The sequence below is a fragment of the Pocillopora verrucosa genome, chromosome 8 (assembly GCF_036669915.1).
Source record: "Pocillopora verrucosa isolate sample1 chromosome 8, ASM3666991v2, whole genome shotgun sequence".
Taxonomy (NCBI): Eukaryota; Metazoa; Cnidaria; class Anthozoa; order Scleractinia; family Pocilloporidae; genus Pocillopora; species Pocillopora verrucosa.
The window spans coordinates 7,241,846-7,258,878 of record NC_089319.1 but is presented as its reverse complement, the minus strand read 5'-3'; the positions used below and the strand labels follow the sequence as shown (position 1 = coordinate 7,258,878).

Below are 17,033 nucleotides of genomic sequence, written 5' to 3'. Positions count from 1 at the left end.
GAAATTAGATGATTTGGGATGAAAGGGTTAAGGATTGCGAGGAAACATGGCAAGATCAAATACTACAAATTATGGCGAAGTAATCGTGAGTCACGTTTGGGATATTTGTTTTTGAGTTGATATTTTCCTCAATCTCACGTTATTTCCGATGAAACCCACAATTCTGCACTTTCCTGTCGAAGATAAAGACATGACTGACTCGCCCGTACTTGTTCCTCTATGAATGACGCCGATTTCCGGGCTCGATTGACAGAGAAGAGGCTTAGTTCAAAACTCTTCTCTTACTGTGACAAATTTTCGATTATTTCACTTGCTAAGGTAAACAAATCGTACTGATTTAGACATGACACGAGTAAATTTCTAACCCAACAACAAGACAGTTACACTGTGTGGCGGTTAGTCAGGAGGTGACTAAAAGAGAAGTGCAGATAAATATCTTGTGTATACTTCCCAAAGAAAGACAGATAATCCCTTGCAACTTTCCTTTCTCTCCAGTGCTTTCTTCTCTAATATTTTAATCCCTGCATGTTCTTTGACCGATTAGAAGGTCTTTGTTAAGTCCACGTAAGGTAAACAACCCTCAGACAAAACGGGAAAAACCCCTTACACCAACCCCTAGCATCAACATTTTTATCCAAAAATATATTTTGCTGAACAATGAGCGTTGTTGCTAATTATTGAATTTCAGCACGAACAAAGTTAGATCCTTGCACAGTGCCACTGTGAGGCTGTCAGTCAGGAGGTGTTTGAAAGATAAGTGCGGATAAAATATCATATGGACTTCCTTCTCTAACGAAAAATAATCCCTATAATCCCTTGCCCTCCAGTGCACACCTCCGCAACTTTTTCAGCATGTAAGTTCTTTGTAAGTCTTGGTCAAGTCCAAGTAAGGTAAAAACCTTAGAGAACTGGGAAAAGCCCCTCACGCCTTGTCAACATAATACCTAAGAATATCTTAAACTGAAGACAAGTATTGTTGCGAAAGATTGTAAGGGAAAGCACCTTGCTTGACACGGTTTACCTTTTTGAGCTGTCCGTCTCTCAACTGTCACAAAAGCAGAGCCGTAAGAATAATCTTTACAATAAAAAAAAATCATTATCAACACTTGCATCTGTAGGTTGTACGTTTCATATTTTTTTACTTTTTGAGAAAAATATCATCTTGAAGGCTGATGACCCTAACTTTCCTGATCAGGAAGCAGAAATAAATATGACATCATGATACTCAGTGTTCACCGGCTGTCTTGTGAATTTTGATTTTCGGTTTCCCTTGAATCGATATAAATAGATATATGCCTGTGTAAAACATTGTGTACTGTTCGAGTGTGTTCTCTGAACATTTTGAATGACATGATTCTCGACAGAAATGCGGAATACGTCATGAATGTTGTCAATAAGATTAAACTGATTGCTCGACAGAGGCTATGCTTCAGATCGAATCAGTAAGATTTGGATAAAACGGAAGTTATAAAAAAAAGATACTCAAAAAAAAAAGAAAGAAAAGCAGCGTTTCAGCTCCACGAGGAAAATTTTTAAGCCGTCCAAGATTTACGTCACACTCATCCTTCCGTGAAGTATTGGAGTCCTTGTTTACCAAGGAGACGTCAGCTATATACCGGGACTAAATATATTCGTTTGTTGAAGCGTAGAAGATCAGTAAGAGCGTTTAAAGCTGAGCGCTAGTTAAAAGAAACGGCAATGTTGTGTACATCGGAGGCACAGAAAGATTGGCAAACTTCCAGACCAACTATCAAAGAGAGATGTGCGTTTGTCTTTAACAACGAGTTCTTGAGCGATGTGAATTTTAAAGCGAGATCGTCGATTTGCGGCGAGTGTAAGGTGATACCAGCTCACAAGTTCGTTCTTTCCATCAGCAGCCCTGTGTTTCAAGCCATGTTTCGCGGGAACATGGCTGAGTCTGTTTCAAACCTGATAGAACTACCGGACTGTGATTATGAGAGCTTGTTGGAGTTCTTTCGTTATCTCTATAGCGATGAGGCGTATCTTAGTGGAACTAACGTCCTTCAAGTGTTATATCTAGCAAACAAGTACATAGTGCCCTCTCTCGTCGATAAATGCACCGAATATTTGCAGAAAAGTCTGAACGCATACAATGTGTTGCGTATTCTTCCACACGCTCAGGCGTTCGACAAAAATGAACTTTTAGAGCGATGCTGGGAATTGATTGATAAGAATGCGGACAGTGTCGTGAAATCAGAGGAATTTTTTAATCTTGAGAGGTGTCGAGTGGAGACTATTGTCAACAGAGAATCGTTAAACATTAGAGAATTCGAATTATTCAAAGCTGTTGACCGCTGGGTGTCTAAAGAAAGCGAAAGACAAGGCCTTCTTGAAAGCCTCAGTAATTGTGAATCAAAGCGACGGATACTCGGGGACGGAATAGTGCAGGGGATACGGTTCCCACTGATGTCACAAAAAGAATTCATGTCGGCCGTACCCGACAGTAACATTCTAACGACAAGTGAAGTCATAAACCTGATGAAATACTTCAGTGGTTTACCGACACCGCTTCTGCCGTTTATACAAACTCCAAGGAAAGGAACAATGAAGGACACGCCACAAATGCGCCGTCGATTGGGAACTTATATTCCTCCGGCAGCTTGGTGGGGACATTCATTTCAGAATCGCCAATTAACGTGTGGTTCGCCTCTTAGTTAAAGGAAATGTGTAGCAATATTTGTAATCATTTTTAGTATCGTTAAGAATCGGCTTTAATAACGGGCGCTGATACGCTTTCGAGGAAAAAAGGACGCGCAGAAAATGGCCTGTAAGCGGGCGCACAGTGGAAGCGGTTGTCATGGGAACGGCTGTCATTTTTCGCACGCTCGTTTAGTCCCCGTCCCTACAGACGGGGAGCCAGAGCAGGTTATAAGATTTGACTACGAATGTCAAACTCTATGATAATCATCAGATGAAGACGACAAAAACGAAGAGGAAAAAGGGAAGTGGCTTAAAAGCAAGAATACTGATAACGAAGGCGAGGGTGGGAAGACATTTCCTATTTTATTTTAAAAAATCATGCCGTCTATTATAAAGTGAGAAAAATAAACGCAAACTGAAGTATTCATTAAGTGTACATCACCTGTCACTGTGTTTAAATCCCTACGAAATCTAACAAACAACGAGTATGATCGTGTTAAAGATTAAGAAAGTCAACACCTGTGAAGTCTTTGATAACTGAACTTAACTGAGAGTTTTGGAGATTTGGCCTGGGTGTATACATTCCGGTTTTCGTTTGACATACAAGGTACCGGGTCATTGAGATATTTATAAAATATTTCAATGACAGTATAACTTTAGGCCGTCATTTAGCACTTTAGCTACTTAAATATAATGCAGTGATATTTAACTGAGGAGTCTAGTGTCACTGTGTGAACCTTGTCAATTTCTTTTTTTTTATTATTATTTTGTATGCATATGATTAAGACCGTGACTACATCACGTGTCCTTCAAATTTAACCCCAGGCCTATCTCTGACAGGCGAAGCAGTACCCAAACCTTGTTTGTATTAATATTTGATTAACAAGGAATATTCGGAAAAAACCCCTACTAACATCAGCAGCTTAGGAAAGATTGCAACTATGCCTTCTCTTGAAGATCTTTGGCACTCACACAGGCAAACAAAGAAGGAAAAAATTGCATTTCTCTTCAACAATAAGGAAATGAGTGATGTGAGTTTTGTTGTTCAAGCCTCCACCGAAGAAAGTGAAACTAGAAAGGTCATCCCAGCTCACAAATTTGTGCTCGCAATCAGTAGTCGTGTGTTCCATTCTATGTTTTATGGTCCACTGCCGGAGACTAAAGACTCTATCGAACTGAGTGACTGCGAGTACGAGAGTTTGTTAGAATTATTTCGCTACATCTACTGCGACCAAGCGAACTTGAGCGGAAGTAACGTACTTCAATTATGGTATTTGGCGAAGAAGTACATGACACCTGAACTCGCCTTGAGCTGCAAACAATTTGTGCAACATGCATTCCAAGTGAAGGTATCAAACGTTTTTTGCACTTTGTCGTGTGCTCGTATGTTTGAAGATACAGATTTGGAAAATCGATGTTGGAAAGTGATTGAGAAGCAGACAGAAAGAGCTGTGACATCAGACGAATTTGCTACAGTTGAGAGATCTGTTGTTGAATCTATTGTGAAGAAAGAAGTGTTGAATATTAAAGAAGTAGAACTGTTCAAAGCTGTTGATCGCTGGGGCGTAAAAGAATGTGAGAGGCGAGGAATAACGCTTGGTGGAAAGGAAAGGAGAATTATTTTAGGGGAAGAAATTGTGAAAGCGATTCGATTTCCTCTGATGTCGTACGAAGAGTTTAGATCTGTGACGATATCCAGAGAAACGGAAAACATTCTGAAACACGAGGAAATATCTCACATGTTGAGTTTTTATCTGGATGAACTGAAGACCCCGTTACAGTTTTCACCGGCTCAAAGAGTCGATTTTCATCTATGCCTTAGATTTGATAATTTCCATCCTCCGCGTGGAGATGAAAAGTGGAACTATGGAGATAAGATGGGAGAGCTTGCTTTCTCTGTCGATAAGACCATCTACCTGCTAGGCATTCAACTTTTCGGCTGCTTCGAGCGATACAATGTCACAGTTGAAGTAAAGAGACATCATGGCGATTGGATAACATTTACAAAACATTCAGGCACGCATTTATCCAGAAAGGTTGCTCTTACAAATGGTTATTATTACGGATTTGACGTGTTTTTCGATGATCCAATATTATTGGAGACGAATAGACCATATAAAATTGTGTGGCGCATCCGAGGTCCATCCTCATGGTGCGGTGGAGGATACAAAGAGTTCATCGAATGTCACGGTGTGGTTTTTACCTTCATTAGACATGTGCCTTCTTTGAGAGGCACCGTGCATTATTTGAACGACTTAGCGTGTCCTGCTCTGTTATTCCGGGAAAACATCTCCGCTTGATCAGGGCCTGTACTTCATACGCGTGCGTGATTACGAGCCGATTTAAGACTGTATCAAATTTTGCGATAAGTAATCGTATATTCGGTCTGTAGCTCTTGTACATTTTATATTAAATCCGAATGGTTACCGAAGAACAATCTCTTTTGCAAAATCGCAAACTCTGAGATCTAGGAGTAGTAGATTTTCTGTAACGGAAAGGAAAGAAAAAATTCTCAGAATTAAGTGACGGTTTGACTCTTGATCTCATCATTATCGTCTGTTACTGGAATTTGTATTTGATTAATGAGTCATAAAGACGCTAACTTCGGGAAAAGAAGTTCAAGTTGACAGCTTGTTTGTTTTCCTTTTCATCTAGATCTAACATGAGACAATGATTTTAATAACCAAGAAACCGCTAGCATATCTAGTATTGCATATAAATAAACTTAATGCCACAGAATTCTCACAAAGGAATCGATCTTTGTAACTCGCCGGGGAAGGGGGTGGGGTCGGAGAATTTTGATCGTGTCTGAATCAAACTACTCCAATCCCCCATAAGATTCTGTATCCCCCCCCCCCCCGCATGGTTTTAATGTGCAAATATCAACAGAATTTGAAGTATAAAAGTTTGACGTTGAGCAGAATTAGTGAAGAGGAGAGGGGGAAGGGAGGGGGATGGCCCTATAGATAAAGAAACGCTCAATTCTCTTACCCCCCCGCCCCCCCTCCGCACCTTTATACTCTTCTATTGACGACTGATCCCTTATCCGTTCCTCCCTGTAAACTTTGCGAGTACCGTATTTCCCCGTGTATAATACGCGCCCATGTATAATACGCACCCCGATTTTTGACCAAATTTTTCATAAACAAAAGTTTTCAGAGCAGAAAAAACGTTAATTCTTCCTACAACTGACGTTTTGCAGTGGAAAGTTTCGTTACCATTTCGAATTTCTTATCGCTTGTGATTACAGTAATACGGTACGATCGTAATGTTTATCTCGTCAGCTGTTTCTTAAATACTCTACTTAATTTATTTATGGATCGAAATTGAAAATGTTTCTTCAGTAGATTATTTAACTCAAGCTAATAAAGACCAATTACTACGAGACTTTCGTTACTTTCTTTGTTGTGTTTGTGGATCGAAATTGAAAATGTTTCATCGGTAGATTATTTAACTCAAGCCAATAAAGACCAATTACTACATGGCGTTTGTTACTTTCTTTCTTGTGTTTTTAACGTATGCAAATTAGGACGTACTTGAAAAACAATAGAAACCGTGTATAATACGCACCGCGATTTTGATGGTTATTTTCGTAGAAAGAAAGTGCGCATTATACAAGGGTAAATACGGTAGAAGCGATTCGGCAGTTGAAATTGCATGATGAGAATGGAAGACAAATCTCTTCAAACCTTGATCCCTGGGTTGATCTTCTTCCTGTACTCTGGAGACGAGCGACCCCGGAACCGAGGTTAAAATCATTCTGGTCTAAAACTAGGACAATTGTGACCACAACTTTTAAAATTCATAAAAAATTTAATATTTAGCCTAAATGGCTCACATTTTCACCAAAGAGGCACCTGATTATGCCTTCTTCAATATTGATCTTAAATTGCTGACCATGCATTTCTGGAGTTAATTATTAACCCTATAAAATAAAATATTATTGTTAGACTTGATACACTGCCCCCTTTTGTTTCTAATGAAAATGCAATAAATAAACTTATGTTTGGCACATCAACTCTATATAAAAGGGACTACAACCTAATGGGGCAAAATTTGGTTACGGCGGATATTGTTGCCATGGCAACCACATGACCATTTAATTTATGTTTTTGCCTGTAAATATGCTTCTACTTTATGTGGTCTAATTTTGTCCCATTAAGTTGTAGTAGTCTATATGTTAAACACTTGAGCCAAGTTTGACTAACATACCTTAAATCTAAGAGACAAAAAAATAGGGGGCAGTACTGGCAGTAGGAAAAATGGCCATTTTTCAGAAAATAGCTTTAAACATTTGTAAAAGAGATAAAAAAAACAATGAAAATGACTTCCATTCTCTCAACTACTGATTTGCTTTGATATTTCACCATAATACTATATCAAACAGCAGTAAATGTCACCAGGGAATGGTTTTTATGTCTGTTCATTTTTTTTTTCTCTTTCTTGATGGTCCACTGTTCAGTCCAAGATCATTGAAGCCTCCCGCCTCATATGTCACACCTTCCCGGTTGGACCTCAGCTCTTCATCCCTTTGTTTTGCCTGCCTCCTCATGATTCTGTAGTTCTTATACTGTTTGTCCACTCTTGCCTCAGCCTGTTTTACTCTTTTAGAATCTCTCCTCTTAAATTCTTTCCTTGTATGTACCCCCACATTCAGTCCAGCCTTCAACATGACCTGGTTCTTCACGGAGGCACCTCTGCTGAAGTGTAAACTAGCAGAACATGTTGCCATCAGAACTCTTTTTCTTCCATGCCATTTACTCTTGGGGCACTTATTCCACACCAAAGCATTTATAGATTCATTTGAATTCTGTGTGTAGCCAGGCAAACATCTTGCAAAGAGGGCAGGGTCACTCAGTCTGTCATAGATTGGTTCAAGACATTTTTTAAAAACTGGATCAAGATGATGAGGTTTGTCTGGACATGGTAAACCTTTCTTATACTTGCACCAAGAGTTTGATGGGCAGTACTGATGTCTTTCCTTTAATGGCAGCTTTAAACAGTGATAAAGGCCAGCCTTTATTTCTGTTCTCATGTTTGCCACAGCTCTGTCTCGTTCTTCAGTTGTTGAGATGCCCCTATTGACATTGTTGTGGACAGCTTTTCCATAATATTTCTTAAGTTTTTCTATTTCAGTTTTGGTCAGCCTTCCATTCCTACCTTTAACAGGTTTGCCATCCTCCAGTTTTGTGGTGGACTTCTGGAAATCATAAAGGGCCTTTCCAAGATGTTTCTGCACATGGCCTATGCAATCAAGTTTAATAACTCGATTGCAATCAGCAGTTCCTTGAAGATGTCCCTCTTCCCATTCTTTGTAATCACTTGAAGCTGTCCATGAAATGTACTCCTTAGATGTTGGTTCCATTTTCTCGAAGCAATTGCAAGTGTCACATGCTCCATATATGTTCCATATTGATGAATAAGACTTTGAGTCTTCATCAGATATCATCCACTTGTACATTAAGCCAAATTGTTCACTCCTACCCCATAATCGCTTAGCGCATTCCATTTCCATACTTGGACTGGAACCACCATAGCTGCCTTGACAGTCATGAGTTTGCAACCAATCCTCAAATGCCTCTTGTGTACAATTGGCTTTTTTCTGGTCACACTGACTGCAGACTTTAGAAATGACCTCAAAGTCAAGAACTTTTCCAGATGCTGCTGAAATTACGAAGCTTACACAGTGATTGGCAGAATAGCCTCACCTGGACCAGGTGCCATCAAAACTCACTGGTACTTCAGCTATTGCATTCTCATTGTTATCTTCCTCACCCATCTCTAGAAATGCAAGTTTTCTAGCTTTAGCTCTGTTCTTGGCCAGTTCTTCTCGGACGACATCAGTGTGGGCTTCTAAGAGAGCATCCTCATGTCTATACCATGTATCAATTGAAATACTGAAAGGCATATCTAACACTTCGCAGAGTTTGGCTATTCCTTCCCTTCCTAAACCCATTTCAAAGGCACCATAAACAACTCTCCGATTTAAATCTTTTCCTTGGATAGTATTCGGTAATGTGGCATCAGATTTGTGGTATCCAGTAGCAAGTAGTTCTGACATTCCACATTCATCACACCTGGCATAGATGGAACTGCTCAAGCCAAATCTACTTGTACAGTCTTCTTCTAACTCAACATGGCCTAAAAGAGCCAAAACAAAATAAACAGTTAAGAAACTTCATAACATAGCTATTAAGTTAAGCAGATTGTAGCTAGAAAGATAGATACGTTACATACAGATTACACGAATTAGCTCGCTGACCACATCGTCTTCATCGACGAAAGTAACTCCTACTTTTGGCCGTTTCTCTTTATTCTGGCGCTTTAATTCATGGACTGAAGTGCCTCTGAAACCACTTTTTCGCTTTTTCGAAACACTTTTCCTTAAAACAGCTTGTTTGCGTCCTTCTTTTGGCATTGTAATTCGAAATTATTATGGAGCAGTGCGAAAGTATTATGGAGCAGTGCGAAAGTATTATGGAGCAGTGCGAAAGTATTATGGAGCAGTGCGAAAGTATTATGGAGCAACGCGGTGTTTTGGCCGAGAACCGAATTGGCTTAGTAACCTAGCTTAGAACCGAAAAGATTGTACCTGTGGAACGGACTCTGGTCACACCAGACCGTAGGAACGTGTTTTAACAAGTTATAACGCATCGATCGCAAAAATAACGCAAAATTTGAAGCCGTTGCCATGGAAACCGAAAAACAACAAAAAAACAAGGCTAAGAAAACCTCATTTTTTACTGACTCGCAAACTGGAAGTGGAAAAACTGACATCAAAACTTTAAACTAGACAGATTTGCCCAACTAAAGAGGCCATCAAAACATTTTCGAAAAAAATAACGATTTTAAATTTTTTTTGACCAGAACGCCCCCTTAAGATGCTCAGTCACTGAGAAATGTTTTTAGGGTTCTGTTCTGGCGAAATATTCTCATTGATCACGACCAGGAGTCTTGAAAGGTTTTCAGTTGCGTGACAGTGTGACTGATCCTTTCTAGCATATAGGTTTCCTTGCTTTCGCGTAAGTTTTATACGGTTGATATAGCAACGAATTTTTTGTCACTATAGTGGGAATTGAGGCGAAAAGAAACCAGCTAAAATCGGCCAGTCTTCGAGATTGCAAAATTCGCTTTAATAGGATAGAAAAGAGCGAAACCGATCGAGATAAGGAAAATCACCAATGTACAAAAAGAACGACTCCTCGAAACTAAAGAGCTTTTATACTCGCTTTAGAGACCTTGATTTCCTCTCAGTTTACTCTAACATGTTAGTGTTACAAAACGTAAAATCAAGATGCAAAACAGATAATTCCGTTTTTTGGTCACAGACCTTTGTCACGCTTTCGCCATGTTGGATTAAAACCCGGCGAGCTTGCTACGCCAGCCATGCATTATTTCTAAGATGGTGCAACACCATTTCCATTTGCCATGGTCAGTAAAATAATGCCAATTAACCGATGGAGATAATGTGACTTCAAATAATATAAAATGTAGTATTGTCACAGCAGTCGTGAATTAACTACCGTGCATTAAGAATGTTATTGCATGGCTGCGTTACTCAAACTAAGTCCTGTTTTCCGACTACGTAAGATGTGGGGGCATTGTAGTTCTTAATTGCCCTATACAGCTTGGAGTTAATTTCGCGGGCCAGACAGAGTAATAAACTTTGGCAATATGTGTAGACGGTTCAGAGACACGTAAACTTCTTGTTATTGAGGGTAGAGATGTTACGGTGGATGATAGGGATGAATCTTGAGATGTTAATTGCAAGTCGATGATATCTGCTATATTAAATGCTTTTGTAATGGTTGTTTAGTCACCAGTAAAATACTTTCACGACTACTTAAGTCTCGGGGTAAAATTCTAATGTGCCCATTAGCTTCAAGTAATTTCAATTTTCGCCGTTTTTCGTTTGGCACTTCGTCGGCAAGTGTCCCCATTTGTGGCATTTAGTGCAATAACCCATTTTATTAGAGTGTGCATAGTGACATTTGGACGATCCATATTTGCAGTTACTCTTGAAGTAACATTCTTTGTCCTTATCAGGATTTCTAAAGAACTTCTTTTCATCTTCGCTGTGATAGTACTTGCAATTAAGCCCTCTCTTGCAGTTTGAACGGTCTTCGCATGGTGCAGAGTATTGTTGATTTCGTCGCCTTCGCGTCTTTCTTTGAACAAGTTGGAAGTCATCTTCTTCGCCACTTCCACTCAGGTCATCTATGTCATTGTGAGATGGATCATCACTTCTCACACTTAGCTGGTCGTCTACATTCATTAGTGCTTCATATTTGTTTGCGATGCAAATTTCAGCACTTCGATCATACTCATTACGGTAGGAGGGATAATTGACAATTTTCCAAAGATATTCCTGTTGAAGTTTCTCGAAGATCTTGTCAAAATGGTGTTCAATGCCCTTTCCATCAACAGATTTCACTTTACCAAAGATCAGAATCACATCCACGTAATCTGTCGGATCCAAATCGTCTGGTCCAATCATACAGAACTGAAATGGCCAGCCTAGCTTCTCACAGAGACCATTTTGCCATTTCTCATCAGGTGCAAAGTCGATACCTTTAATGATCGCAGACCGCGACTTTGGAATGTCTTTTTCTCTGAATTTGAAATTAGTAAACGTGACTTCTTCTAGGCTCGAGTCCAGTGTATTTATTTGGACAAACCCAGGCTTCTCGTCCGCCAGTTTTTTGAGTGCGCTTGAAATACAACCTTCCCACATCCAAATTTCAGTGGACCATTTCATTTTTATGCTCTCGTTAATTGCTGGTATCATGTCAGCATCTCCACTCACAATTACTATCTTCCCCTTGGTGACACTCCTATCAGAGACCAGCGCTGTGATATCCGCTACCATCTGATGATCCACTTGCTTTTCCCTATTTGTGATGGCGCTTCTCTCAGTGGTGATCACCTTCCACCCACGTTCCCTTATTTTCTGCCAGACAGAGTCTATTGGCGGAGGTTCCGATCCATACAAGGTTCCCCAAGCAACATTTCTCCCATTTGCAACGACGTCTGTTACTTTTCCAATGTCTAAACGGAGTCGAGGATCTTCAATACATTTTAGCTTTAACTTTAAGGCAGCACGCTTCTTTGCTTCGATCCACATGTTTGAATCATCAACATGAATAAAGACGTGTTCGTCTCCTTCATTTTGAGGCCTGACTGGCTGTAAACTCTCTGAGCAGCAACTGCATTCCGTACTATCGCAATGGTACATTTGGTCCGCAAAACAGTTAAAACAGGTCATGTGGTTTGATTTACACTGCCAGAACTTGTGATATCTAGTAAGATATATCCCACATTTACCACAATTTCCCCTTCCAAGGAGATCTAGTTGAAGGGAAAGACATTGTGTTCATGAGTTCTTCACTCAACATAAATATTAGGTTTACCCCTACCAGCAAAATTTACTTCTGATTTTGAACACAGTTCTTGAAGCCAGTATTACTATGGAAAATCAGGTAAGAAAAAAAGTTTGGGCGGAACATACTGTCCGCGCCAAGCATTGTCGACAACCTCGAGAAGATCAGATGCACCAGCTGCGAAATTAGTCATGGTATAATTATTGAAATCGTTCTTAAACTCGTCAGCTAAAGTGTCGCTGTCAAACTAAGAAAACCGATAACATCAGCAATATTTATGGAATATTAATCGAGTTCCCAGTGAGGAAAGAGCCAATCATATGTGAGTCGAACTTGTATTAGGCGGTCATCCACGGAGAATGGCGAGGTGACCGCTAAATACTGGTTGACTGTTTATTACAGATTCCTTACTGATAGGGGTTTCACACCATAATTGATCGCTTAATGTACAAAAACTCGCTAAAAATGCTATTAGCATTGATTTCGGGCGACAAACAAAGACTAAATGCACTTGAAAGCTTGTTCTTAATTTTCTTTGAGTGCATAGTTCCGCTTTAAGAGAACGTTCGATACAGGTAGAAAACAATAAAAACAGACGGTTGGGACTCAGAAAAGGGTGACCAAGACGTTTCAATAGAGGTAAATCCCAAAAAGCAATGGTATTAGTTGTGGTTTTGAGGTTTTCCTGCATTTTTTATTTTGATTGGTTGGAAAAGAATTGGCCATTTTAAATAAAATCCAAGGAATGGCGAAAAAGTCTCGCCGAAAAGGATAATGTCTCACAGTCTAAGCACTTATCAGCAACCATCAATGACTTCTGCGGCGGCGGGCAAGCGGAATTATAGCCCTTTGACTCCCAAAATCTGATTATTAATACTTCACTCCAGCTGTAACACATTTACCTGTAGAATAGAATTTGGTCTTAGATCAAGATAATAACTTATTAACCTCTACCAGCGGTCAAGCGAAAAACCTTGGTACCTTGTTTTTACGCAATATTCCTTCTTTGATCTGGTAATTGGGACATAGAAACTTGAAGAATTGCCCTGAAGTTTGACCCGAAGACTCCTACGATGTCAAACGAAAAAAACCGTGCTAGGAATTTCTGTTGCTCGTAATTGATTCTTCTAAATGTTCGCGGACGTAAGACATATCGGTAAAATTTTGACGTGAAAACTAGAAGGAAAATTGCAAAGCAACCAATAAGAATAGCGAAAATTCTCTACACAGCTATAAAAACCAACGACTCAGGATTGCCATTGTGCAGAAGTTTCATTTGCACGGTTGGATTTAATACTCGACTAACTCGCTTAAAGAGATAAAGAGCAATTAAGCTAAAAAGCTAGAAACAATTTTTTTTCTGGATAACACATTTCATAACCTTTCCATTGTTGTAGGTTAGGGTGGTTATGCTATTGATAATATACATATAGAAAAGTTCTCGATTCTGATTGGCAAAGAGAAATGCAATTATAGGAAATACGATACAGAAATATGGAATTAAGTGAAAAGGTTTTTTTAGTGCAAAAATAATAAAAAACAATTCTGATTGCTTGATTAACTAAGCCACTCACAAAGAGCCAATCAAGCACGACCTCTAAATAGCCCGAAGTAGCGAGCGAAAACAATGGATGGCGTTTTGAGCGGGTTTTCTTTCGCATTAACGGAGAAGCTGAAAAACAGCTCTAAAAACAAGAGCACTGTGAATAAATCGAACTTCTTTCTGGTTGCCTGTTTGGAAAAAAGTGGTGTCTCGAGAAGGGAACTGAAGACACTTTCTAGAGCAAATTTACACCGAACTGAAAAGCTAACCTGTGAGGATTATGGACCAGAAAGCTTCAACACAATAATAGCATTGCTCGACAGGCACTCGAAGATCAAAGGCTATAGCCATTATTTTTGTGCGGGAAAGAAAGTTTAGTTCATCCGGGCAGGTTTTGTTAATGGTTAAGCGAAACAGTTTTGTTTCGCTGGCCGTGGAGATGTTGAAGGCCTAAATGTAATAACTGTCCTAAATGTAATAAAGTCCTAAATGTAATAACATTTGGTCCTAAATGTAATAGAGTCCTAAATGTAATAACATTTAGTCCTAAATGTAATAAGCCTCTAATGCAATCGTTTATCTCCTTCAGTGCATTATTGTTATGGCGGACATCCACCTTGAGATGTTAAAGTGGCAGCTGTTGCACCAAAAAACCGCTGACCAGTATACATATCACACTACGGGCTCGCTGATATCAATGGGCGTCCTTTTACTTGCTGGACATAAGAAATATCAGCAGTCGAAGTATGGTCCTTTGAGCGGTTTATTGATCGAGTTGGAAAAAATTATTTCCAGCCTAAAGTAGGCTTGTGCTTGGCTGGAAGCTCAATAGGATGGAATCGATTGGTACGTAATCATTAGGACTTTTTGGAAAAGAAATTTACTACAATTGATGATGAACTAGCATGTTATTGTTGATGTTATCGTTCGTGTGAAAGTCCTAAGTACTGATGCACCATTTTAGAGCAGTCTGAATGATTTCGCTGTCACATGTTAATCCAAAAGAAAAGTGTTATCATCAATAGTGTTACTGAAATTTTTCACATCTATGTTATTCAGTGTCAATTGATTTTAATGAAGCATTTGAGTTCGTTTTTAAGAATGACTACCTTGATTTATTCAATTTTGAACCTGGGATATTGCATTTGTAGCCCTCTATGGCTTTACTCCACCTCAGTAATCAGTTCATGTACCATATGACTATAAATGGAAACTGTTGAGCTTTCCTTTTTCATTCATCTATTTATCTATTCATTTTCTCCCCTCACGGCAGGGAGAAGAGATGAAGTCAAAAAATGAAATGTAGACTTGAGATCAACTGTAAAATATATGTTTTCCCAATATTTCGGTTCGGGAACTGATGAACCTGTCATAAGGGGATAAAGGAAAAAAAATGAATGGTTTATCAGACCATCAACTGACCATCATGCGTTGAATGTTGTAGCTCAATGCTCTTGCGTGGAAAAAAGGCAACATGTCGAGACCTGTGATCGTGAAATGGAATAATATATGATTGGTCAATAGATATCTTGCTCTGTAAGTCACTTTATCATATAGCTAACAGCGCGCGCGGGCAAGATGAAGTGAATCCTGTGTTCTGACTGGCTACCTGAGCGGGCATGATGGGCCTACCCTCACCCGCTTTGGATTCCCCGTATTGACCCCACGCAAGAAAACTTACAAAGTTCGTAACTTTTGGACAATGTCGGCATATACATAGAAAAAAATAAACGACCCTCTTGGGTTTATTGTGTTGCAAACACAGTTGGCTTTCACTATCGGTTCTCGAAATAAACAAGCCATTCTTGATTCTTATCAAAGCGAGATCTTTTTCTATACAATGAATCCTTTAATGATTAAGCCAAGAGAATACAAACTCTCTTGACCAAGCTTGTTCGGTCAAGATGACTGGATGTTAGCCTCGTTCTTTTTTTACCTTTTTTACGGACCGAGACTTCGTCTCAGTCCATAAAAACCCAAAAAAAAAAAAAAAAAAAAAAAGAACTCGCCCAATATCCAGCCATTTTGACCTCACGCTTGGTCAATAACACTTATGAATATGTTTTATGCAGACCCATACAAATCTGGTAAGGAAAGACAGTACAAAAAATGCACTTACGAGCCCGGAATTTGTCTAACGTATAGGTCAGTGGACTTCCTTTTCCTTGTAATTTGGTTCATGAAGTGTTAACTCCAGCACTGATCACACAAGTATATCGTCAAAATCTGTTACACTTAATTAAGAGTCTGAGCCCATGATATAAAGAGAGCTATTGATCAGCGTTGTCATTGCTTTTGCGTCCGTCAATTTGATGCCAAAAACACATCAGTATAAGGTTTTGTAGCCAATGCTTCTCAACCTACGTCTTTAGCAAATAAAAAGACCCTGATTAATATCAGCGAGCCCGCAATATGCCATGAATACAGGTCAGAGGATTCTTTGGTGCAATAGCTGTCACTTTAACATCTCAATGTTAGCACAGTTAAACGATTGCATTGGAGGCTTATTACATTTAGGACCTAACGTTATTACATTTAGGGCTTTATTACATTTAGGACCAAATGTTATTACATTTAGGACTTTATTACATTTAGGACAGTTATTACATTTAGGACTTCAACATGGAGAGCCCCTAAACAAATCTCGCGGACAAGAAGCGGAAAAGGAGGAAGAAATTAATTATTTAGTAAAGCAAGAAACTCGGTGGTTAAAGCCCGCAGAATCTTTCATTCAAACAATGTTAGAGATTCAATTACTGATTGGACAATTCCTGGAACTGTGTAGCCAGTTTTTGTGGCTTTAAATCTAAAATGAAACTCTACGAAAACTTTTGTTTTCTCTGAAAGTGCGATGATTTTTGCAGGGTTTGAATGGATTATTTTTGCTAGGAACTCACGCGTGTTGCTTCCGCATAAGCTATCTCACAATGTTTCCATGAATGTTAATTATAGGTGAATTTTCTCGAGCTATTTGTGATAAAGACCACAAATTGCAATCGCTTTTACGGGCTCGAGAAGTTTCTTTCAGTCTTTTCAAAAATTTATTCGTGTCAAGTTATTTATCCAGATTTGTAGTCGAAACCATGGCAATCATGGGATTATTTATACAAACAGCACGTTGAACGATATTTTTCGCGAAGAACACTCTAGAAGGCGGTCTGCCGTATCATTAAGCCATAGCGACGAGACAAGATATTGCATTCAATATTGAGCTGTGAAGGAAACAGCCCTTTGACATCCTTTTGATTCTCACAATTAGCATCCATTTCGATAACGTTTACGCACCGATTTTACATACCATTTCTTGCACTAGAGACTATACAATCAAATTATTACGAAATGCATTTATTCAAAGTAGGATGTTTCGAGGAGTCCAATTAGTGAGCTATAGAAGATCATTCTTTTTATGATCTGCATCGCATTGCATATACTGCAGGTGATATTTTCGA

The 17,033-nt window shown here is 39.2% G+C and overlaps 2 protein-coding genes and 2 pseudogenes across 2 annotated transcripts; 2 read left to right on the top strand and 2 right to left on the bottom strand.

Moving 5' to 3' along the window:
- LOC131798760 (uncharacterized) overlaps positions 1 to 17,033 on the top strand; it is a 142,059-nt pseudogene that overhangs the window by 56,983 nt on the left and 68,043 nt on the right.
- On the top strand, positions 1,300 to 3,065 carry LOC136283146 (BTB/POZ domain-containing protein 6-like). Its single transcript, XM_066171492.1, has one exon. It carries the CDS (start codon positions 1,699 to 1,701, stop codon positions 2,677 to 2,679), a length of 981 nt encoding a protein of 326 aa, XP_066027589.1. The 5' UTR covers positions 1,300 to 1,698; the 3' UTR covers positions 2,680 to 3,065.
- LOC136283204 (uncharacterized) lies at positions 6,297 to 8,801 on the bottom strand. Its single transcript, XM_066171638.1, has one exon. The coding sequence runs from the start codon at positions 8,174 to 8,176 to the stop codon at positions 7,085 to 7,087; it is 1,092 nt and encodes a 363-aa protein (XP_066027735.1). The 5' UTR covers positions 8,177 to 8,801; the 3' UTR covers positions 6,297 to 7,084.
- On the bottom strand, positions 8,366 to 9,420 carry LOC136283205 (uncharacterized; annotated as a pseudogene).

Bases quoted from the DNA above. Each gene is read 5' to 3' on its own strand.
- LOC136283204 (XM_066171638.1), bottom strand. From the start codon at position 8,176: ATGGAAATGGAATGCGCTAAGCGATTATGGGGTAGGAGTGAACAATTT.
- LOC136283146 (XM_066171492.1), top strand. From the start codon at position 1,699: ATGTTGTGTACATCGGAGGCACAGAAAGATTGGCAAACTTCCAGACCA.